The sequence below is a fragment of the Equus przewalskii genome, chromosome 8, assembly GCF_037783145.1.
Source record: "Equus przewalskii isolate Varuska chromosome 8, EquPr2, whole genome shotgun sequence".
Lineage (NCBI taxonomy): Eukaryota > Metazoa > Chordata > Mammalia > Perissodactyla > Equidae > Equus > Equus przewalskii.
In genome coordinates, this window is record NC_091838.1 from 12,325,649 (window position 1) to 12,349,755 (window position 24,107).

Genomic DNA, 24,107 nt, shown 5'->3' on the forward strand with positions numbered 1-24,107 from the left:
ATTCTAGATTAAAATCTTTATCAGCTCTGTCAGTGAATAGATGTATGAAAGATTGACAGTTAGAAGTTGAGACAGACATCTAAGGGACCCACATGTTATCTTAGCAGGAGGAAGATACGCTGGGCATGTTCAATGTATTGTTGATATGCCTTTTTTGTAAAAGTATTATATTTAAGAAAAATTGGGAAAGCCAGACTATTTTGTTCTGAGTAAGGTGACTTGAGAGTTCATGAAAAACTACTTCAGTCATTAAAGGAAAAAAACTCAGATACTCATCAAATTACTGATTGGAAAAATAGCTTGTAATTAAGTTCTTCTGTACGGGTGCCTGACATTCAGAAATCCCACATTTACTGTTTCACCTGTTCACAGGTGACCTTTGCAGGGCTGATGTCCAGGCGGGAAGCACTCTGTTGCTGTGTGAGCTTCACCAGCTGCCCAGGTCTCTCTCTCTCTTCACCCGTACGTAGCCTGGTACATAGTTTAACTCTCTGCAGGTTAAAACTCTGGTATGTTTGTAGAAAGATGACCCTAACAGAAAGTCAGCAGCTGATGCCTAAGTGGAAGAAATTGCTTTTCACTTACTCTTTACTGCATCTTATGGGAGCAAATACATGTGACAATGGTATTTGGAGATTCGCGAGGGTCTGAAGACATGGATGTCAGCAGTCTTTGGAATAAAGGAAAGACTTCTTGGCCATGCAGGCTCCTTTTCGTGTGGATGTTTTCCATGTGACCGGCTACAGCAGCTGGGCGTCCACTTGGCCTTGTTTCAGCTGATCTCCCCAGACTGGCCAGCTTGAACCCCCATCCCCCAAACCGTGAACAATGGCACGTCTTACCAGTTGGCTGAATAAAGGGTCGTGTGTCGCTCTAGAACTGAGCCTGGAATTTGAATACGTGAATTCACTATCATGAGTCAGGGTCAAGCCCAGATTTTCCCCTGGGCAAAATCTAACATGTCAGTGGCCTGGCCACACAAAGCTGGTGGTGACAGCAAACTCAGATGGGTTCCTGTTCTCTTCTACTTCTTGTTATCAGATCCAGGGCTCCTGAAAGCTCCCGAGCAGTCGTCTGGTTTCAGATTCAAATGTGGTTTTGACTCACTTGCCAGCTGGGCAGGACTGTTGACACAGGGAGGGGCAGTAGATGAGAAGGTCCCCCACTCTCTTTGGGCTTACAGGAAAGAGCAAGTAAAAGGGAATTCAGGCCTCACTGATGCTGTGCTCCCAAAATATATTTGCAGAAAATTCTCCAGTTTAGCATATTGTAAAAAGTGGTGGCGATAATACTGCCGTTTTATTTGACTCTGTGGTGGTGTGTGGTCACTGTGTCAGAATAAACTGTTTGTACTTGAGTTTTGTGAATTTATCATTGAAGGGCTGGCAGATTGTATTATAAGGCAGCATAACTGTACTCTTATGGCTTCATTAATTAGGATGCCTAGACATAATTAGGTTCTAGCTAAGAATAGATAAAATGGAAAATAATTCTGGGAAAAAAGAGTGGAGATTCTGAGAAGCTGGAAGAACGTAACAGAGGACATTTCTTGATTCTCAGGCACAGACATGGGACTGGAGCACCAGCCGTGGCTCCCTTGAGGGGTTACCCCGGCCGGTTGTTTAGGAATACATTCTCACCCTCTTTATTTCATTTCCATTTCATGGTACCCTATAGACAGAGACAATCTAAAACCTCCTCCATGACTCAGAAATAACAGTTTTGGTGATCGGAAGTTGAGCCATTCATTTTTAATTAATAGACTTAATTCTTAGAGCCGTTTTAAGTTTACAGAAAAATCGAGCAGAAGGTACGAGGTTCCCATCCATATACCTCTTCTCCCCACACCTACACACAGGTTCCCCTATTGTTAGCATCTTGTGTTAGTCGGTACATTTGGTACAGTTGATCAACCAGTATTGGTACATTAGTGTTAACGAAAGTGCACAGTGTACATTAGGGTTCACTCTTTGTGTTGTACAGTTCAGTGGGTTTTGACAAGTGGATCATGTCGTGTATCCCCCATTCCAGTATCATCCAGAATCGTTTCACTCCCCTAAATTTCCCCTGTGCTCTGCCTGTTAACCCCTCTCCCATTCCACCCTGAACTCTTGGCACCCGCTGATCTTTTTACTGTCTCCATAGTTTTGTCAGTCCACTCATTTTTAAGCAACTATCCAACTGTTCCAAAGGAAGCATTATTCATTGCTTTATTCATAAAATGAGCCCTCAATAAATGCTGTGTGCCAGGCAGTCTTCTACGCATTGGGAAGAGAGCAGAGGAGCAAAAATAAAAAGCGTCGATCTTCATGAAGCTTACATTCCAGGACAGCAAGCCTCCGGGCCCAGCTGGGTCCTAAGTAGGAGTGACATGGCCCAAGAGGACACAGGATGAGAGGAGGTAGCTGGAGAAAGTCGTCTGAGAATGGGGCCTCCTACCAGTTAGCCCCACGGTCTCAGGTCAGACCCCAGCCTCCCCGTTCCTTCCTCCTGCAGTCAAGTCCCAGGAGCTCGGTCAGCTGGTCTCCTCCAGCTGGCACCTATGTTTTCTCTAAGACCCACTAGATAGACCACAGCGCCGTTTCCCAACTTTCCTCTGTCCCGCTCACTCAGATATCAGTGCAAGCACCTCTTTTAGACTTTCATTAAGCTTTTACTACTATTTATCTGTAGCCCTGCCTGGTGCTGATAGAAGAGCATGGAAAGTTTACAATATTATAAGTAGGTGCCTGTGATCATCATCTAAATGCTAGCTGGACAGGGTCTTCTCTGGGCATGGATGACCGGAAATTCTCTAAATCCCTTCTTTCCTGGGCAAGCAGACATCAGTTCTGCTGTCTTTCCATAAGAATTCCCATTCGTACCCCACTGCCTTCTCCCTAGCTCTAGTCCTCTGGAAAAATAAGAGGTTTCCGTGAGTGAGGATGGACCAGAAAGAAGGTGGAACACTGAAAGAGATCCACTTGCTCCTCTCCAACTCTGCCTCTCCGTCTCCTTTATTTTTCACACAAGAAACGTGCTTAAAGAGCCACTAAATGGACTCTTTGAAACCCTCCTGAGCACACTGTTGGAGCAGACCCAGTGTCCGCTCCTGCAGGCTGGTAAGAGCTGACTGTGTGCCTCTCTTCCCAACTACACTTTCCGTGACATCATGCTGGTAGCTTAAAACTGGCCGTGGTGGGAGTATTTACACCACAGGAATCAGTCAATGCTACAAATCAGTTTTACTATTTTTTTTCCAGAGAGCTACTTTATCCTCCTACCACCGAGCAGACCCTTCTTAATCAAATTCTTACGTTGACTCTACCATAGGAGTTAAATTCATGAACATTATATTAATTCATATGCTCTAATTCTACTCTCTATGCATTGGGGGTAGGGGGAATGCTAACCAAAGTCAACAGACTTGTTCCAGTAAGTTTTGAAAGCCAGGCTTTGCGTCAAGCTGCACAGAAATTGACAGTTTCATTTCTCCTGAAAGAAGGATTGAGGCCATTGACAGATGGTTCCATCCATGTTGTCTTCATTGAAATCTCACAGCAGCTTCACTGTAAAACTTGCTACTGCAGGTGTGGAACCATGATCGCGCTTAGCGTTTCTTTGCCCGGGGCCGCAGTTGCTTGTCCATGGGTCCTTAATAAGGTGCTGCATTTGCTGACTGCCCATTGTGCTCCATGTAGGACTGCGCATGCGAGAGCAAAAGCTGACGCCGCTGACCAGGCTGCGCTGGCCGCCCGCCAGGAGTCTGACATCGCGAGAGCTGTGGCTAGGGAGCTGTCGCCCGACTTCTACCAACCAGGTGAGACTATTGTGCTGTGATGGGAAAGGTGGGGACATTTTCTCTGCTTTCCTTTTTTTTTTTTTTTTTTTTGCTGAGGAAGATAGCCCTGAGCTAACATCTGTTGCCAATCTTCCTCTTTTTTTGGCTTGAGTAAGATTAGGCCTGAGCTAACATCTGTGCCAGTCTTCCTCTACTTTATATATGTGGTTTGCCGCCACAGCATGGCTGATGAGTGGTGTAGGTCCAAGCCCAGGATCTGAACCCACAAACCCAGGCCACCAAAGCAGAGCACAGTGAACTTAACTACTATACCACAGAGTCAGCCTTTTCCATGCCCAGCAACAAACTTTGAGCTGATAGCAGTAAAGGAGACGGGAATCTAGAAGTATCTGATTCTCAGAAATCGTGTTAGTGTATTAGTGACCATTGCAGATGCCAAAACAAACACCCCCAAGTCAGAGACACCTGTAACAGTAGCATCAGCAGTAAGAGAAGAGCCAGTAAGTACTGTGACTGTTTTTTTAAATACACCTGAACTAAAGCTCAAGGAAGTGGTTAGGAGGTAAAAAAGTATACCACTTAAAAGACAGATTAAGAGGAAAATGCATGTCATGATTTAAGACATGAAAATGACAACCTCAAAAAGAAAAATCAGTCCTGATTATATGCCTCTCAAATGTTATAAAGTAGCAACAAACAAATATTTGCAGTAGTTTTAAATATTTAACTCACTTCCTAATGGTTTCCTAGTAGACTCTTTCTGTCTCTTTCTATAACATACTGGTGTTAATAAAATAGCAATAGCCACCTTTTTATATATGTTTCTCCACTGTTTTATAAACAACATCTTTCTAGCGATCGAGGGAGCAACAGATTTCTAGGTAAAGAGACCAAAGTAAATGTTCTAAATTTCTGAATATCAAGATTTATGTTTTCTTGGCAAAGAATTTTTCCACATTGGTTTCTGTTAAATCAAGCTGGATAACTAGCAACCTGTGTTCCATACATGTTTGGTTCCAATGAAGGTGACATGACACTGGAACCCAAGGGCATTAGTGTGACTAAATGAACTAGGTAAGTCAGAGTAAACAGAATAGCAAAACCTGTGTAAGCGCTAGAAATTTGGCTGTAATCAAGGATAGAGGAATAAAGAAGGAAATGACACGGTGACTTTCTTTTTCCCCCCCTTTCCTGCAAAGAATGAAGACAGTAAAAGGCCAGGTTAAGAAGACTCCATGGTTATGAGAGATACTGGGGAGGGGCCCAGCCTGGTTGCTGAGTGTTAGGGTTGTGGCAGAGTGACTTCTGTAGTAGTTCAACTCAAGGGAGGCAACCGGCGATCATGGGTGTTTTCTTTCACGTGCATCTTTTTTAAACCTCTGGGTGAGATTTAAATCATTTAATACATATGTATATTTTGTTAGGAGAGGAAAATTTTCCATTTTTTGCAGTGACCTCTCATAAGAATAAACTATTTTCTGGTGTGAAATGAACCCACCCTTCCCTGGTCCCTAAGTCCATTGGCGACTACCTGTTCTAGGGTGTGAGAGGTGCAGAAAGGGTCCAGCCACTGCAGAGGGATGGTCCTGGTCCTCCCCAGCAGGGCTGCGGTTGGGAGGCTGCTCCAGCAATCAGAGACAATGCCGCTTCTCAAGCGCACTGGGCTCCAGCTGCTTTGAAAGCAAACAAACTTGCTATTGTTGTCTGCAGATGGTAATTTCATGGTTCTGTTGTTAATTCCGTTGGGGAATGGGGTCCCTATAGATTTCTGTTAGGTGTTACTAAGAGGTAAATGATACGAAGGTCGTCTCAGTTTCCCAGACGAAATGGTTTTAAAAGCCTTTTATGGGGTAAAAGCAGCTGAGGGAAAAAAAATATGTGGGAAAATGTAATTCCACCCTTGCTTCGCTAAGACAGCTCCATATAAGCAAGTTGTCCGTCAGTAATGAATACGTCACAGTAGCACGAGATGACAGCGGGTCTGTTTGAGACGAGAGCTAAAGGAGAAGGCTGCAGTCCCCTTTGACCCACAGCCAACACTTCCTTCAGGAACTGTATAGAAAGCCTTTTCTGTACTGAGTATTATTGATCTTCTCAAGGGAGCGTAACTCATGCTTTCCACTCCGCGTTTACAGGGTGATCAAATCAGATAGACATTTCTAAAAGGGCTTTCAAGTACTTTTTCTGAGTTGGGCTACTCATTTAATTTGCATATCTCAGATACAATTGCTGCCATTGTTGGGAGGGCATGTGTCGTGCATAGAAGTTGTTAACCCTGGGAAAAAGGATGTCTGTCATAGCTTGACATTTTAAACACTTTTATGGTAAGTTACCTATTTTCAGGAGCTGGCAGTATTTTCAGATATTTACCATATAGTTAAATTTTATGCTTTTAGTTCAAAACAGCTTAGTTAAAAACTAAAGAAAAAACATAGCTATGTGGAATGGCTTTGAATAAAGATTTAAGGAACTGTTTGAGAAAAGGATTAAGTTCTAATCAATAAGAAAAAGCATACAGATGAATGTAGTATTGAACATGTGTGTAGATAATTGCATACATATACAGAAACCTAAACTGCCATGAGTGTGAGTGACACCGTGCGTCATCCCCCAAGAACTCAGAAATAAGATTGCCCTCTGAGAGTTAAGCTTTCAAATGAGCCCGTTATCCTGCAGAGATTATATAAAGTGACCATAAGTGATAGCATGGCTTCAGGTACTGCAAGGTTTCCTTGTAACTTGATTATGTTAAAACATCTAAAGAAGGAATTGGTCACCCAAAGAAGTATAGGAAAAAAAAAAGAGTCACAGAGGCAAAAGTTGGCAGTGCCCATCTAAACACCGTCCAGAGGAGAAGCCTAGGCCAAAACCTTGGAGTGTTGCAGTTGCATTGGCAAGGACGTTTCTATTATGGGGAGGGATGCAGGGAACCACAGCCAACCGTGTATGGCTTTATTGGCAAGACCATCCCCGAATGAGGAAATGGCTGCATCAGGCTCGTTCAGCCTGATGCCATGAGACATTTGATTCATCTCATGCTCCTTGTCCTGATTCCACGTTCACCAGTAACCTTCTAATTTTGGTTGAGCTTCTCGTGGAGGGAGGTTACCAACAAAGAGAGCATGCACTGGTGGTTCAGTGCGAGTCCCCTGGGCTCGGTGACATTTCTGTTTTTCACTATAAACTGATGCCTTGGCCTTTTGGTATTATCCGTCAGTCTCGTGAACTTTGGTGATATCAGTCTGCCCTGAGGGATGGCTCTCCAGCAAAGTGTTGATGAATTCAGGTTTCTAAGGGAGCAAAGCTGAGACGAGACTTTGGATTTCCCTAAGGAAGCCGTGGGGAGTGGGACATGGGGCAAGGATGACTGGAAAGCTCTTATGTGTGGCTCTTTGTTCCACTGTTTCAATTTCCTTTCGATCGAGATACTTACTTTGTTTTTAATTTCAAGTAGTATTAAGTAGGGTGTGAAATTTTTGTATTTATCAATTGTGGGAGTGACAGGGCCTGGGTTAAAAAGGACTGAGAAACACTGCCCCAGAGTGTGGTAAACACATCACTTGGTAAATGCATCCTCTGAGGAGATGGCCAGCCCGCTTCCCTAGGCAGCATCCTCAAAAAGCTTTGTCTTTCTATGTTTAAGCATGTGCATTAGTCAGCTCAGCTGCTAAACAAAATAGCATGGACTGGGCGACTGAAACAATACACATTTATTTCTCACCGTTCTGGAGGCTGGAATCTGAGATCAGGTGCCAGCAGAGTTGGGTTCTGGGGGGAGCCCCCTTCCTGGCTTGCAGGCAGCTACCTTCTCCATGTCCTCACCTGGCCTTTCCTGGGTGCCTGCGCTTGGAGCGAGCGAGCTCTGGTGTCTCTTCCTTTTTTATAAGGACACTAATCCCCTTCATGACCTCATCTAAATCTAATTACCTCCCAAAGGCCCCTCTTCCAAATATCATCACACTGGGGGTTAGGGCTTCAATGTATGAATGGTGGGGGGGGAGAAACAGTTAATCCATAATAGCATTTATGTGCATGCATACACACACTGTACATTGATTATTTAAGGTAAAAAGTGAAGTCTTGAGTGTAGGTTATTGTGGACCAGAGTTCATGAAGCTCACATTTCTGGTATGAATTAGAAGTCTTTACAAATCAAAGCATGTTTTCATTATATAATTGTCTCTACTTACCATTAATATGTACTGCTTTTGGTTAAGAAAAGGGAAGCATCCTGGAATAGATGACTTCTAAACACATTTTCCAAACCCCAAATTCTGAATAAATTTTTTCCTAGAAAAACAAAACAGAATAATCCCCTAATTGACATAAAGTTAATAATTCATGCATTTGCTGGTTATTCTTACTACTTATTCATTCTAGTGTATTCAGTTCCAAGAATGTGTATTGAGAGCCAGCCACGTGCAAGGCGCTGGAATGGATGTCCCAGGCCTTGCAGACAAGAGCTGTGTGGCTGTGTTCACAGAAGTTGCGGTATTGTTACAGATCGCACTGTTGAGGTCCTATAGGAAAGGGGCGTTCTTTCCATGTAGAATATAAAAGTGATCTGCTGCCAGTTATAGAATCTTTTTAGAATCTTTCAATCTGGTCCTCTGTGAATAACTGACAGTCTCCAGAGAATTTGACTTCTGATGTTGCTACACAGCGTTTGCTCCCAGCACTGCCTTTCTGGACATTTCTCTGGGGAATCTTCATGGTTTCCTTCTGCCCATAGCCAGCCCACCGAGGCTCACCTATGAAGGACTAGTTGAATACGTTGCTGTTACCATCTGTCATATCTGTTCAGAGCTCCATGCCAACTGTATCAAGCAACCTGTCAGTGTTAGTGGATGACATGTGCTGAATGTTGTTGTTTCATATTGTGTGGCATGTCAGTGAGCAGGTGACCTATTATCTGACTTCTTCCCAATATGAATCCCCAGGGGGAAAAAAATCCCTTAGGATTTATAGATACTGTCTATAAAAAGAGATGAAAATGCTGACTGCAAGAGCTATCGTCAGTTGTCATCCTTTTCCTGCCTGGCAGTATTCTGACTAGTCTTTTTAATGAACTGCTGCATCTCATCAACTTTATGCTGCTGGCGTTGCAAGGCTGACACATTACTGCAGAGAACAAGTAGCAGGCACAACGTGTGCCTTCCAAGAAAATAGTCCAGGAAAAACTTCTGTCCTCTGCATTATATTAAATGTCTTGTTTAAAAGTATTTAATCTCACTCTGGAAAATTTAACTGTATATCCTCATTTCGCTGGCCAGTCCCCATATGACTACGCTATGTTGGAACCATTCCCAGTTGGATGTAGTCATGAGGGCTGGAGTTAGGTGTACCTCTATTGAAAAAAATAGTTTTGCATGCTTTTAAATGCCTGTACCTAAGTACATTAGAATCACCTGGAGCGTTTGTTAAACATCAAGATTTCTAGGCTTCGATTCATATTCTCTGGGAAGCGCACCCCAGGTGCCTCTGATGGGCAGCAGATATGGAGCTAGGGGTTCAGAGTACATTTATTCCCCTATCCAGCCATTTTTTAGTTCATAATAAAGCCAGGAATTTTTCTTAATCTGAAAGTCGGTGCTACAATGTACTTCCATCATTCTAGTAAATTCTTTGAGCTCCACAGATTTTGAATATCACCAGAAGCCCTGTAGATAAATCTGAATATGGCTGAAAACCACATCTTAGGAGAGGAGCACAAGTACTGGTGTAAGAAATGCCTTTCCTAATACGTTCAGGACAGGAAGGCTGTCCAAAGGAGCAGTAAAGCCGGTTTCTAAAGCTCTAAAGGAGTGACTAGACTGGTATTTGAAAGTTAATAAACATAATAAATACATTCAGTGGAATCCAGAATATGGCTTTATTAGTCCATAAAATACAAATTTCTCCAATGGCCAACTCATTCTCAACTTGACCTAATAGTCTGACAGTATAAATTAAGAGTTCTGTTTACAAAAAGCATTTGAAATTATGCTTTGTATTCAAGTGTTAGAGGTTTTTGTTCTTTTTCCAGATAACCAAAGCATATCACTTTAAAAAATTATTGTCATTAATTTTTCTTGGACCTGCTATTACTGAATTAACGGAGTTTCTCCCCCCGAGATAAATGGTCTCTTGTAGCTGTTAGTGTTTCATCCATCTCCTCTTTGCTGGCACCTGTCACTTTTGTTGGGCTCTGTCAGAACAGCTCCCATTTCTGCTTCTAATCTGCTTTCTGCAGTAACTAGGTGGGACCGAAGGTCACCAGATAATCCTCAATTTGTAAGCTGCACTGGTTACGGTCTCGCATTTTCAAAATGAGGCACATGGGCTCTGTGACAGCTTTATTTCTCATGGTTCAGTGACTCTGCGTCTTTCCTTTCCAGCTTTAAGAATGTATAACTAATCGTGTTCGCCAGAGTCTCTTTCTTTCTCGCACTCTTTTCTGTATCTTTAAGCTAACCCTCAGCTTTTAATGTGCCTTAACCTTAAGATAGAAAGATTTGCAAAAATAACTTTTGCTCTCACCCCTTAGACTGAAGATGTTAGAAGTACTTTGTAACTTGTGGTGCAGAGTTATGTGGCTTAAATTAAAAATCCCTTGGCTCGAAGAGTCTTGACTATTAATGATCTTTGCACAGTACATCCAGTACCACACCTAGATGGGTATTTCAGGAATGCCATGAAATTGAATAACCGTGAAGCACAAATAAAACCAACTCTGGTGAAATTTTGGGTAGAAGGATGAGAGAAAAATACGTAAGCAACACACTGCATTGAACTCTATCAGGTAATATCCTGTATCACAGAAGAGGAGGAGGGGTTTTGAATAAATTAAACTGCAATAAAATAATGAGGGTCTTCACCATGAAAGACCAGTATAAATGACCTTAGTGAGTCTTAAAACATCAAAGGCTGTTGATGGAGAGCGGCACTTTCTGGTGCTGCTGCTTTGTTCTCTTTGTTGTGTGTCCCGGCCACAGCACCGAAACAGAAAGACATCACCTTTTGAATAGCTGTACTTCCCCCTTTTTTCTTCACTCAAGTGAGGTGCCTTTCTCTGTGCCAAGAATTCGTACTGCCATTTTTGATGAAGGATTTAAAAGAAGACTGCCAATTTTTAAAAGGGAGGTGCTTCACCAAGTTGAGAGAGGAAATCTCAATTGTTGACATGCAATCCTGACCTGTTTGGGAAATTCAAACCCTGAGGGGTGGATTTATCCTCCGGAGGATGGAAAGTGGGAGAATACTATCATGTTTTTGGCCCTGAGGACAACCTATAATTATGGGTCCTTGGGAATTCTCATTTCTGGGCTTAAAATATTACGTTCTGTGTTGCATTATGTTTTATCTTAAGGGGACACAGGAGCTATGTGACTTTGGGCTTTTCAGCTACTACAGCTGTTTCCACATCAGTAAAATCGGGATAACACCTGCTTCCTAAGATTTTGGCAAGGCTCTGAATTTTGGAAGATACCTTGTATAATAAGTAGCAGTCTCATAACAATAAATTACTCAGACCTCCTTTAACAATTAAGGATGATTGTTCGTCAGCCCCTGTGGGGTAGAGGTGGGAGAGGAGGCAGCAAGGAAAGTCAACAGATGCGATACTGTGGAGTTGACGAGAGCTGGTCAACTCCTGTCAGCAAGTGGGTGGGGAGGTTTCTCCCTTGTGTACCTGAGGGATGACATTGTCAGCTCCTGCCCCTTTGCAGAGAAGAAGGCCAGATGCACTGTGTGACCTTGACTTTACTTCCTGAGGTGGAAAGTGGCTGATGGGTGGAGTGGGGGCCAAAGGATGTACATGATGTGGTTATCGGGGAGGGGACAAGATGTGAAGTGCCTAGAAGGAGGGCACTGCCTTGGAGCCCATTTCTGGACCGCTGACATCCTTAAGCTCTCGTGGCCTGTACCATCACATGGTACACGCTCTGTTTCTTTACTCTTCACTCTCCCCAGAATCTCCTGTAAAATACCAGTGCACCAGGGTCCCTTTTGTAAGTGAAAGTTTTCCCATTGATAACAATAACGTCTCATTGCTACAAACAGTCCTAAATTATTCAGAAAAAAAAAAAACCTTAGACTACAGAGCCAAAGACAACTGTCTTGTGTTGACTTTGATGCCTGCAGAAACACTGCTGATGCAAAACCATGCTGCCCTAGGACTCCAGGCAAGTTATTTTGTGCGTGCAACGTAAACTGCAGAAATAGTTCCTAACCAAGACGTTTAAACGATCTTTTCATGAAGGACCATTAAAAATATATCTGCAGGGCCTCCTCTTACTTATAGAGTAAATACTATTTAGGTATTAAACATATTAATTTAAATACTTTGATATATTCAATATTAAACATGAGTTAATTTCTTCATATGAGTGTACACTTTACATTTTAGTTATGCCACACATTTGAATATGCAAATTAATTACAGTGTCGTCACCAGTGCTCCATCGACACGAATTTCCCCTCAGTGTTCTGCAGGTCGGCAGGAGCAATGCCATTATTAGAGAAGTGAGAATTGCTTAAACTTTACAGCCATCAAAATAGTATAAATAATGGTAAACATTACCTTAAAAGCACTTTTTCAGCAATAAATAATCTTTCCCCTCAGGGAATGAACTGTGCTCATGTTTAACCAAAGCCAGGTAAATACATTTAAAAGCAAAAAGAGGAAAGGCTGATCTGAGTTAGCAAAATACACATAGATAGCCATGAGGAACAAGCATGTGTACCCTATTTTTATTTTATCACCTTTCTGTCCTCAATTTTTTCCCCAGGCCCAGATTATATCAAACAGAGATTTCAGGAAGGTGTAGATGCTAAAGAAAATCCAGAAGAAAAGGTACCAGAAAAGCCGCCTACACCAAAGGAATCTCCACATTTTTACCGCAAAGGCACGACCCCCCCAGCGTCTCCTGAGGCGAGTCCCAGACAAAGCCGTTCTCCCCAGCCCGCCTCCCCAAAGCCCTCGAGGAAGCAGAACCCCAGCTCAGGGACAAGACTCAACCAAGACAAAAGGAGTGTGGCCGATGAGCAGGTGACGGCCGTCGTCAATAAGCCCTTGATGTCAAAGGCTCCCATGAAGGAGGTGGGCACAGTGGTGCCCCAGTCCAAGTACTCTGGCCGCCACCATGTCCCCAACCCCAGTAACGGGGAGCTACACTCTCAGTACCACGGCTACTACGTGAAACTGCACCCCCCCCAGCACCCTCCTGTAGATGGGGAGGAAGGTGGAGAATTGAGCCAGTCTTCCTCAGCGCTGGTGCACAAGCCATCGCCCAACAAGTGGAGTCCCCCTAAATCTGTGACAAAACCAGTTGCCAAAGAAAGCAAAGCTGAGCCAAAAGCTAAGAAGTCTGAACTTGCTATACCAAAGAATCCAGCAAGCAACGATTCATGCCCTTCTTTGGAAAAAGAAGCCAATTCAGTAAGTTTTGCAAGATGCATTTTCTCTTCCTTTCCTCCCTTTGCTTCTTGTAGATAGCAGCCCCGGGTGACTTGCACCTTGATGACAGCAAGGCCAACAGAAGTCCTGAGCAGCACAAGGCTATTTAGAGTAGAGCTTAGCACGTTTGTAGCTTGAGACGGCAAAATCCGTCCAGGCAGAAATTCCTCCATGCTCACTGAGCCACCCACCTTAGACATCATCCAGGTGGGTTAAGATGTGACCAGCTTGTTCCGGCATCACATTTTAGCAAGCTTTTATCAGCGCTTCCTGGTAAGCTTCGTGGTAGCTGTCTTACTTGGGCTGCTACAGCAAAAATATCATAGACTGGGTGGCTTCAACAACGTCTATTTCTCCCGGGTCTTGAGGCTGGGGAGTCCCGAGATCAAGGGCACCAGCAGATTTGCTGTCTGGTGAGAACCTGCCTCCTGGTTCAAAGACCATAGGCCATCTTCTCACTGTGTCCGCACATGGCTGAGAGAGAGGAAGCAAGCTCTCTAGAGTCTCTTCTTGTAAAGGCACCAAGCCCATCATGAGGGCTCCACCCTCATGACCTAATCACCTCCCAGAGGCCTCAACTCCAGATACCATCACACTGGGGATTAGGGTTTCAGCATATGAATTTTGGGGTGACACAAACATGCAGTCCATAACAGTAGCTGACTCTCTGTTGGGTAGAAAAGACCACCTACTCTCAGCTCTAGCTAGGGAGAGGGCTCCACCGCCATTTGCTAAATTCTTGGCCCGCCTTTTGACCTCCCCACAACAATCATCATCTTTAGACAAAAGAACATCTCTTCTAGCTGTTGTAATTATTCTCATAAATATTTAGTTTGGATTTTACTTAATTAGCCAGGCTTTGAGGCTAGAACATTGTTCTTTCCCATAGGAGAAATGAAAATTTTCAGCTCTTTAAGAAAATGGCTTTGGTCTATTAATAAATATCTGCATCCTCATTCAAATGAGACTCATTGGTTAATAATATACGGAATTAGTATTTTATCAAATTCTGTACAATTTATAAAAGCTGAAGCTAAGTAATTTTTATTGAAAAATTTACCTACTGACTTAGTCATATGCCTTAGGAACCAGAGGTGTTGCATGTTAACTGTAGCTTAGAGAAGCCACAGCCAACCCAATATTGTCTGATAATTTCAGAGGCATATTTGCATAAAGTTGTAGGCTAATATCTTGGCCAATAAGCATATAATACAACCATCAGTTTACTTTTGTCTGTTCAATTTCCTCATAGGGTTATTTTTGCTAATAGTTATATAAACAGTGGTTCCCACTTTTTTTTTTTCTCAAATTCTCTTCATTTTAATTATCTAAATATAAATTAATCAGATTAACTGGATTAACTTTCTCCGAGCCAGACTCCATGAGGATAAATGGTTTTCAAAATAGAGTAACTTTGAGACTCTGACTGTTAAGTAAGCATTCATTCTTTTAAAAATTTAAACATTTATATGTCAGTATTCTGATATTATATATGATGATGATATCACTATTGAATTTGTTAAATGTAATAATTCACTTCTCATTTGACTTTCAGCATTGTATCCACAGGTCAGTAAAGCCTCACATATATATTAGTATCAGTTGCCTGATTTACAAGGGGGAAATTCAGACAATGCAAGGCCATATAGTTCACACCTCTGGGTACCCAGTAGTGGGGTTGGGTTGATTTCTAGAACTCCCCAGGAGGAAGTGTATGCCCCAGTGTCCTACCCTTTAGGTGAGTTACCTAGCTCTCATCTGTAACAGTTTTTCTATAAAACGTTACTAATAGATATACCTGGGAAATTCACAGCCTCCTTGTTTAGAAAAAGGATCTGTTTTTACTTACATGCAGAACCGTCTGGTTCTTGGAGTTAGCTGAGCATATTCCAGCTCGATAGGCTCGTCTCTGGGCTTCCCTTCCAGACCCCGAGAGGGAGAGGAGGCCGCACAGGTCTGCACCTCTGCGCCTGCCTCTGCACCTTCACAGGAGGATTGTAACAATGCCCTTCCCTGCCTAGTCATGGCAGAAAGCTGCCTTTCACACTCCTGGCAACTGTTTCCTTCCCAGAGAATGAGGAAGTGACAAAGTCATCATAAAGGTAGTCAACAAACAACCCTTAAAACAAAGGAATACTACACACAGTTTTGAGATAAAAAGACACTGCAAATTAGAGGTTTATAAATAACTTGAAAATCCATAGAAACATTCACACTAAAGCAGACATTTGAGGGAAAACCAGACTGAACCAGCTAGTGCTCTGGGTTGGCAGCTGACATCCAGTTTGAGTCAGAATTACCATTTGTAGGGGGGCAGACCCAACTGAGTCTGGAATTTTAGCCAACTTGTTGAGCCCTATAGGCTACTGGCTGAGAGTGTAAACTCGGATGCCAGACTTCCTAGGTTCAAATGCCAGCTGTGTGACCTTGGGTAAGTTTCCTAACTGCTCTGTGACTTGCTTTTTTTTTCATCTGTACCTATATGATAGGTTTGTTTTGAAAAATAAGACATAGCAAGTCCTTAGCACAGTGCCTAGCACATGGCAAGTGCTCAGAAAGCGTTGACTGGTACTCAGTTTGCTTCATCACTGTACTAGTTGAAGCATAAATAGTTCATAAATATTCCAATAGATTTTGACCCGTCCTCAGGATCACCCTAGTTACTGGTCTCCTGGAAATACAGAAAATCTTCTAGGACACAGGCTAACCCTTAGAGCAAAGTAACTCCGTGAGTACGAGAGGTAGGAGAAGGGAGGCTGGCAGGGGTTACTGTGCATAAAACCTTCCTCAAGAACTTTGTGACCCCCGTGGGCAGTGGTTCCACATGGACTCATGTTCCAGGGGAACACATCCTACATGAGACAATTTTTGTAGGATTTTGCAACATGGCAACTCGGGTAGGAGCCAGTAGAGGCATCTTTAAAGCCATGTCATCAAATAGACTAGTGAGGGGTCTTCCAATTAGAAATCGTGACCAACCCCTTCCGAAAACTGCCTGCACGTTTTGGTTAGCGGTAACTCATCAGCTTCCATGTTTGAGATTTACCTCATCTTTCTTTTGATTGTTGCAAAACTTAACAGCAGATCAGTTTTGAATCTCACACACACAAATAAAAACAGTTAATACAATTCAACTTTGCTATGAATACTAGCTTCAATTTTGTTATTTTCATATGTTTTTAGAGAAGTTTTAGATTTGACGTAAGCTACGATAACTCTTCAGCAGAAAATTCCTCACACTTTTAAATGAGCGATCTAGTCTTTTGAAGGAAAACGGATTAATTTTGAGTCAAAACTTCTTTCCATATTCGACTTCCTGCACTTCATTTTCTAACTGCCTCAGAGTTTCTTCCCGTCCAGCTTGCCCTTTGCCCACGGCTTCTTTTATTACACCTGTCCCAGTCAGTCTTGCAAAGCAAGACTGGGGTTTTTTTTTTCATTTTGCTATTTTAAGCTCCAACTGGCTACCACAGTCATATTTATGAGACTTCCACCTTAAAGCTTTCCCCCCTGAACCCAGCCTAGGTCTCTGAAGAACACGGAGCTCACATCTTGATACCTGCCTATTAAACATCGCGTCCCGGGATTGATTTCTCCACTGGTTGCTGTTTGAGCCTTTTCTTGCTGGTTTACCCTCCTCTTCACTGAGTCATCTTTAAAAATAGCTTTATAAATGGAGCTATACCAGTTGAATAAATATATATGTATGCGTATATTAGAATATATACAGGATAAATATATATGTTTCAACAGAAAAAATATACAGCCAATAAATATGTATTATATAATAAATACTGTATATCTCCATAACCAATTCAAAAGGTTAGATAAATACATGAAACCTTATAAAGATTTATGAAATGGAAGTTCAAGGTTCAGACACACCTTAAGCTTTTTCACTTGGCTCCCCTGAAGGCACTTTTCTGTGTTTCTCCACTTGCCCTGGGTCCCCTATAAGACACTGAGCTCGGCGTTGTATTGTTCTGACCTTATCTACTTTGCTCATCTTTCATATCACTATCTTTGGGAGTTACGAATTAAATCCACTGACCCAAAGGAGTTAAGTGAACCCAAAATTCTTAACACATGCATGAGCAAAATCTGATCAAAATTTTGTAAGAGTAATAGCATTTCTGTAATGTCCATACTGAGTTATGGTGTCGAGAGATCACCTGAATGATTTTCTGAGTTTCCTACATTATTTATATGTTCTAAGTTAACCATTTTTGAGGACTTGCCTAGGTTAGGACTCTCCTGTTAACTTAGAATACTAAAAGAGCAATTGGTCAGTATCAAAATCTGATGTTTTTCTGGTACTATGGAATCAGGGGATAGAAGAAAATGCCATTTTAAAGAAGTTGATGGGAAATTATTATTTTTAAACTAAGGTCTGTGGCTTTAATAGGGATGTAGAAAAAGAACACAGAGCTCCGAAGTAGACAGACTTAAAATTTGATTTTCGTTCTAAAATGTGTCCAAACTGGCTGAGTAACCTTGGGCAAGACCCTTACCCTCTCAGAGCTCTGTGAGATGGAACTAATAGTCACTTGAGAAGAAGAAATAACAACACTCTACACAGGAATGCATAGCCACTCCCTGTCATATAAATACCCGCAATAAATGTTTATTTTCCTCTCATTTGCTTGGGGTTCAGGCACTAATGTTTTTCTTCTTCCTGATCGTCCCTGTCTCAAGGGCACCCATTTTTTTTTTACTTCCTCCTCTCCCTGACCCTGATTTTACTGATCACCCTGTTCTTCACTGAATACAGTGAATTAATCTGTTCCACAACCACACCCATAGCCCCTGGAAAAGTGCTGGGAGACAGTAGGCTCTCATTAAGTATCAGTTGCCTGAATGAATTGGGCAACCCCTGTGTGGCTACAGTGATGAACAGAGCAGGGCCCCTGCCACTGTGGAATCAGCCTTGGGGGAGACAGCAATTAACAAGAAATGACAGACAATGAAGAGGCTGGCTGGCCTGGGTCGGGGGGCGGTGGTCATAGCTTCATCTGGGGAGGAGACCTCCTTGAAGGATGTGTGACCCAAGCCCTAGACCCTGCAGGATGAGCGCTGGACCAATGGCAGTTCCAGTCTTCCTTATGCACTTACCCCACGCCCCCAAAAGTCACACTAATACGACACTGGAGGACTCTCTAACACGGTTTCAATGTAGTCTCATTGGATGTTCCAATATGGTGCCACTGTTTCCTCATGTGTAAAGTAAGAACAATGACCTACCTACCCACGTATACCTCGTAGGGCCAGTTTAGAAAACTTTTAATGCTATTAACACTATTTTAATAATAAAGATCAAGATCATGTCTCTGTAACAAAGATGGCCAAGCATGGACAAATCGAAAGTCATAAGGTAGGTTGGTTGGTTTGTTTAAACCAGTAAACAAAGTTTGGGTACCTTGGGCCAGCTGGTATTTATCAAAATAGGATTCTGCCATTTGTTAAATATAACTCTATTTCTGAAATGTGGTTGCAAGCAAAGAAATAAAAAATTAGACCTGTGAGATGATTTCTGAGAGTGTTCAACTTCCCCCTGGCCGGTTTTTGTTTTGTTGTTGTTTGCCTGAGGAAGATCTTGCGTAAGCTAACATCCGTTGGCAATCCGCCTCTTTTTTCTTGCTTAAGGAAGACCAGCCCTGAGCTCACATCTGTGCCAGTCTTCCTCTATTTTGTACGTGGGACACCTTCACAGCATGGCTAGTGGGTGGAGTAGGTCCGCGCCTGGGATCCGAACCCGCAAACCCAGGCCACCGAAGCAGAGTGCAAAGAACTTTAATCACTCAGCCACGGGGCTGGGCCCCCCTTGGCAGTTTTTATTTTAAGGAGGGGATAGTATCTAAAAAGACGACCAGGAAAAGCAAGAGTCAGAGAACCTCATTTTGAGTTTTTCCTAAATTTTTCCTGAGAGGCCTCATTGTCCTACACATTTTATTCTCACATTCTAACTGCCTTTGTGAGGAAATAATTCTTCCTCATCTAAAGTACACCATAACAAAAAATGCATATCGAATTTCCATTAGTTCCTAACCCTGCTGTGGTGAACTGTGTCTCACCCAGACTATTGTCCAGTGTTTTGAGGTGAATGAACTCAATTATTTTTGTCCTTTTTAGATCTAATCAAGACTGGGTTCATTTTTTACTGAAAGTTCAGAGATGGCTCCATCTAAATGTGGCATTGCTATTTTCAGTTTCTACCTTTTGGAACTGCTGTCATTTTTCATGCCTTATTTACTGCAGCTGTGTTGGGTTGTTTTATATTTTTGGTAATTGGTTTTATGAGCTAATTTATATAGATATTAACACGGAAAAGTGAGGCTTGTTTTGCTCTGCTTCATTTCCAGGGCCCTAACTCAGTCATGATTGTCCTCGTCATGCTGTTGAATATCGGGTTGGCCATCCTTTTTGTTCACTTTCTAACTTGATTGGAATTAGGAAAGGTAAGAAGAGCCTTAATTTCCATATAAAATCACAGTATATAACATTCTTTTCCCATATTCAAATTTACCTTTTTTTTCTCTCTCTCTTTAAAACAACTACATATTGTCCTTCACTTTAATTTTGGCTGTGCCTGAATGTGATTCAACATAGTTACTTAATGATATAATGTTTTGACCCTTCAGTGAAGTCATGACAACTAGTGGCGTCAGCCCTTTAAATGGCACACCCCAGTCAGACTCAGACACAGGGAAGGAGGCTTGCAATTAGCATGGGATCACGATGAGAGAGATGGAACTTGGAAAATTCAGCCAGAGGACTGTCGGTTCCCCTGGGAATCCCTGGTGGCTTTGGGGTCCTCTGGGAGCTGAAGCAAGCGGCCATGTTGGAGAGCAAAACTTAATAATCGTTCTTTTTTAAAATCTGCTGAAGCAGCCCCAACTGGCGAAGTTCTTGGCGTTGGCTACTCCATCTGTCCTAGCAGAGTGTGACTAAACTGGAAATGTATGGAGCTGCATTTTTTTTTTTTTTTCTGATGGAAGTCAACAGCTGCCTTACTATTTTACCATCTGACGTTTTCAGTAGGGAGCTGGGGAAACAACGACTGCCCGAGGAATGCGGTCGGAGGATTGTGTTGCTGCAGCCGTGGTTCCAACATTCACTCCTATCTCGTTAGAAGAAATAGGTGGCAGCATCACTCACCAGTCTTATGCCATGACCTGCTGCTTTAACGGCTCCTGGAATGTTCCAGGAGAGAACGTTTCGTTTGCTTGTGCACGACTATGTTCATTTTTGCTGTTTATTTCAATATGGTGTATGGTCATCTACAACGTGCGGTCCTGGCGGGGTGAAACACATGTGTTGCATCTCAAGGAAAAGAAATGACAAAATTCTAGAAAAGATGTGTTTATTTTGATAGCAATACATCATTTTTCATGTCATTGAGTCTTCCTAAACCTGTCAAAGGCTATTTATCCTTAAAATTTTGCAACTTAAAGGCATCAGACCTTCCTAAGAAATCATTTTAAACATTTTTAACATTACTGAGATGAATTAGTTATGCACTTGGGAGGTGCTAAATTTTAAAAGCTGAAAGACAACAGAATTCTCAGAAGTAGAATCGAAATGTTGCATGGGCTGCAGTAATCGGTGTTTAAAGGATTCAGTTTCATTGCTGACGTACTTTACAACCAAATAAAATCTTGTCAGTGGCTATGTTAATTCCCATGAAAGTTAAGCAAGATGCTATTAATAACTGCTCTTCTCTCTTCTTTTTTTTTTCCAACTTCAATTTTTGTTGAATGCATTCAGGTAGAGCCTCAAGCTTCGTTCGATCTCTGCTTCTCAGTTTTATGCCTCGTGTTCTCCAAAGTCCTTTTGTAATTTTATTTCACGTTTTAAAGGCTTAGACATTTTTATTTAAATATTTGTCTTTTGCAGTCCTTTCTCATTCAGACATAATCTGATTTTTTTTTTGCCGTTTTATAATTTATCCTTTATTAGAAGCATGCTTACTTAGAGAAACTACATAGTCTTTATAAAAATAATTATTTAAAAAGAAATCAGGGGAGGAAAGGTGTCTGTTAAATCTCTATAAAACATTACGTTGCGGAGAGGGAACTAGCTATTCCTAAATATTTTCACGATCTGCATGGTTGCATCAGGTTATTTTTACCTTATTTGCTACCTTTTCAATGCAGAAGAGACAATTCACGTGTTAGCACAGGTGTGGACTGAATGCCTTGTCACCTGCAGGGTAGTAACCCACTGGTGTTTTTTGCAGAAGTACAATATCTTGAGCATCCTGGGTGTGACCAATGTGGAATAAAGAAGAAAGCAGAAAGAGAGCAAATGAAAATTACAACTTGTATATTTATTTATTTTTTACATTTTGCTTTGACTTTGAAATTTAGGAAGTACGTTTTTACCCAAGAAACATTTAAGTTCCTATGTCACAGTCCCCATGCCCTCCCTGCTCCTTCCTAACCCCATAGCTCTTTATTCTGGGAAAGGTGATTTTTTAAAAAAATAAAATAAAATATTTAATCTTATTAAGTGTTTATTTAAAATACGTAATGCTTTGGAAATAATGGGTAATAGATAACTAAAGGATATGTTTATAAAGTGAGCATGTTGGTTCCATTTATAAATATATGTATGATTTATAAGCTTTTTTAAAAACAAAGCTCAAATTGTTGGTATTTTTCTAAAATGTGCACAGCTGTATTTTACATGAAAGGCTCTTTCTAATGGGTTGTTATACTGTACTCTACATTTTGGACAGCACATGAAGTCTGCCAATGTACTTAAGAAAACATGACTTTGTTTATTTAAAGTTTCTTGCTGTGAAAAAGGAACTCCGTACCTGTGAGTTCCTTTATTTATAATCCTTGAAACCAAAATGTATAATGTACAGTTTTCACAACTGGATCTGCTCTAATAAAAAAAAGTTGGTTATTAATAAAGTTGCAGGTGTGTTTCCTCTGTGAGTAAATTACTGCCTTGAGTTACCTGGAATTTTTTGGAGGTGGTGGTAGTGAAAGGAAATTAACAATAGAAATGGGAGGGGGCCTCAAAGAACCTACATGGCAGGAAGTAGTTATACTGCACCAAGATTTCTTTCTGCATTTCTTTCATCCTAGGCCTTTCAGATAATTTTGTGAAATAAGATTAATTGCTCTGCTTGGTGCCTTCATTAACTGGATTAGTGCCCTATCCGGGGTTTTAAGGAAAACTCAGAGTTGGAGTGAATCTCCCTCCTGCATGAGTACTTTTCAGTTATTGAAGTTTTTGACCATTGCACCCCAAGTCAATTAATATGTTGCTATGGCCCCTATTGCTTAGGCACGTTGTGCAGTTAAATAAACTTGCTGCCACTAGACCTTCCAGCCACCGGGCTCCCTTTGAAGCTGTCCTCAGTTCTGGCCTAGGCGGCTACTTAACAAGCTGTCTGTGAGGTATAATAAAAGGACATTCTCCAAAGCAGCTGCCCGGGTGCTTTTAAATTCCCAAATTAGTCGCTCTTGTTGAGGGCTGAGGTGTCGGAGACCCCCATACACATAAGGCACAAAGTTATCACCTCTGGGGGAAAACAGATTTATCAACTTCAGTGATTAATCTCCTAGCACGTCCTAAAGGAATGGAACACAGAGCAGACCGTCTGGAGCAGGCGGGAAAAGCACAGGGTGCTAGAAAGATTATTGATTCCAGATTCGTGTCCAAGCCACACGTGGTGATGGCGGAAGCCAAAGCTAGGGTGAAGACTGTGCGGTCGGGAAATCTGGAAAATATTCTACATGCCCTTGTAATGGAGTCACTATTTCAAGAGTCGTGGTGAGCGGCTCCCCAGGCATACAGTCAGCGCAACGGGAAGCCCTCCCCCGTGCTTCGGAAAGTTGTGTAGCCTCGTCTTTCCAGCTTAATCTGTAGCTGTAGACGTGGCGTGTTCCGCAAGTGCAGTCTAACAGCTCATCAGGCTGCGTTTGATTATCCCAGGTTTGTGAATTATATATGTCCAACATTTCCTACCCCAAAAGTACTGAAAAGTCCTTTAGTCTTCTGTAACAGTCTCTATAGGGGTCTAATTTATGGGACTGGGAGAAAATAAAACATACAGAATACAATGAATACTGGTGAATGCAGTGAATAGGGGTGAAATTCTGGCTGTGGTCGTGATCAGTTGTGGATCCTTCTGCAATCTGTGCCCCTGGTTTCCTCATCTGTAAAATGGGCATAACCATAGCCCTGACCTTACAGCGTGGTCGTGAGGATGAAATGAGCTCGTTTGTGTTATGTGCTCAGTGCCTGGTGCATAGGGGACTGCTTTGTATGTGTTAGCTTTTACTAGTTGGAGGAACTAGGGAGAAATTTTTAAATTCCTGTAAGTTTCTCCAATATGTTAAGAAATATAGTGAGCTCCCTCTAAAAACGTCTTTATGAAGGTTAATTATGCCAGAGGTCATACGATGGTCTTTCTTCAGTGGTGATCAATGAGTCTGCTGTGAAAATCAAAGGCCAGACTTACAGAGTTCCTTCTCTGCACGAAAATGTAATTTGCAGTGTGGTAGAATATGAGACATTTGCTTTACAAAGAACTTTCACGTCAGTGTCTCATTAGATTCTTACAAGATGCCTATGAAAGATTTCCTGCAGTTAATTGACCGGCCCAAGGTCATGCAGCCAGAAAGTTATAAAAATTTGTATTGGAGTCCCAGATCTGACTCTAAATGTTGTACTTTTTCATTTCATATATTGGCTAGCATTCTACGCTGTCATACTCATCAGCCATGAACAGGTAGAAAATATGGTGAAATTCAAGGTAACGGTATGGGGTGAATGGGCCCATTTTCATGAGTTCCTTAATGCCACTTGATTGATGTCACTATAGCAGAGTCTATTAAAAGTTCTAAATAATGTATTTACAGGTCTACTGTTTCA

The 24,107-nt window shown here is 41.9% G+C and overlaps 1 protein-coding gene across 6 annotated transcripts in view; it reads left to right on the forward strand.

Moving 5' to 3' along the window:
* Positions 1-22,135, forward strand: part of JPH1 (junctophilin 1) — a 76,668-nt gene extending 54,533 nt beyond the window's left edge. The window contains exons 3-6 of one of the 6 annotated variants that reach the window (XM_008543671.2): positions 3,681-3,799; positions 12,550-13,199; positions 19,577-19,672; positions 20,253-22,135. In XM_008543671.2, coding sequence (XP_008541893.1) covers positions 3,681-3,799; positions 12,550-13,199; positions 19,577-19,657 — 850 coding nt within the window. In that variant the 3' untranslated portion in view covers positions 19,658-19,672; positions 20,253-22,135. Of the gene's footprint in view, positions 1-3,680; positions 3,800-12,549; positions 13,200-19,576; positions 19,673-19,823 lie in introns of all 6 variants that reach the window. The other 5 variants (XM_008543675.2, XM_008543676.2, XM_008543673.2 and 2 more) reach the window with 5 other exon arrangements.
* Positions 22,136-24,107: the final 1,972 nt, after the last annotated feature.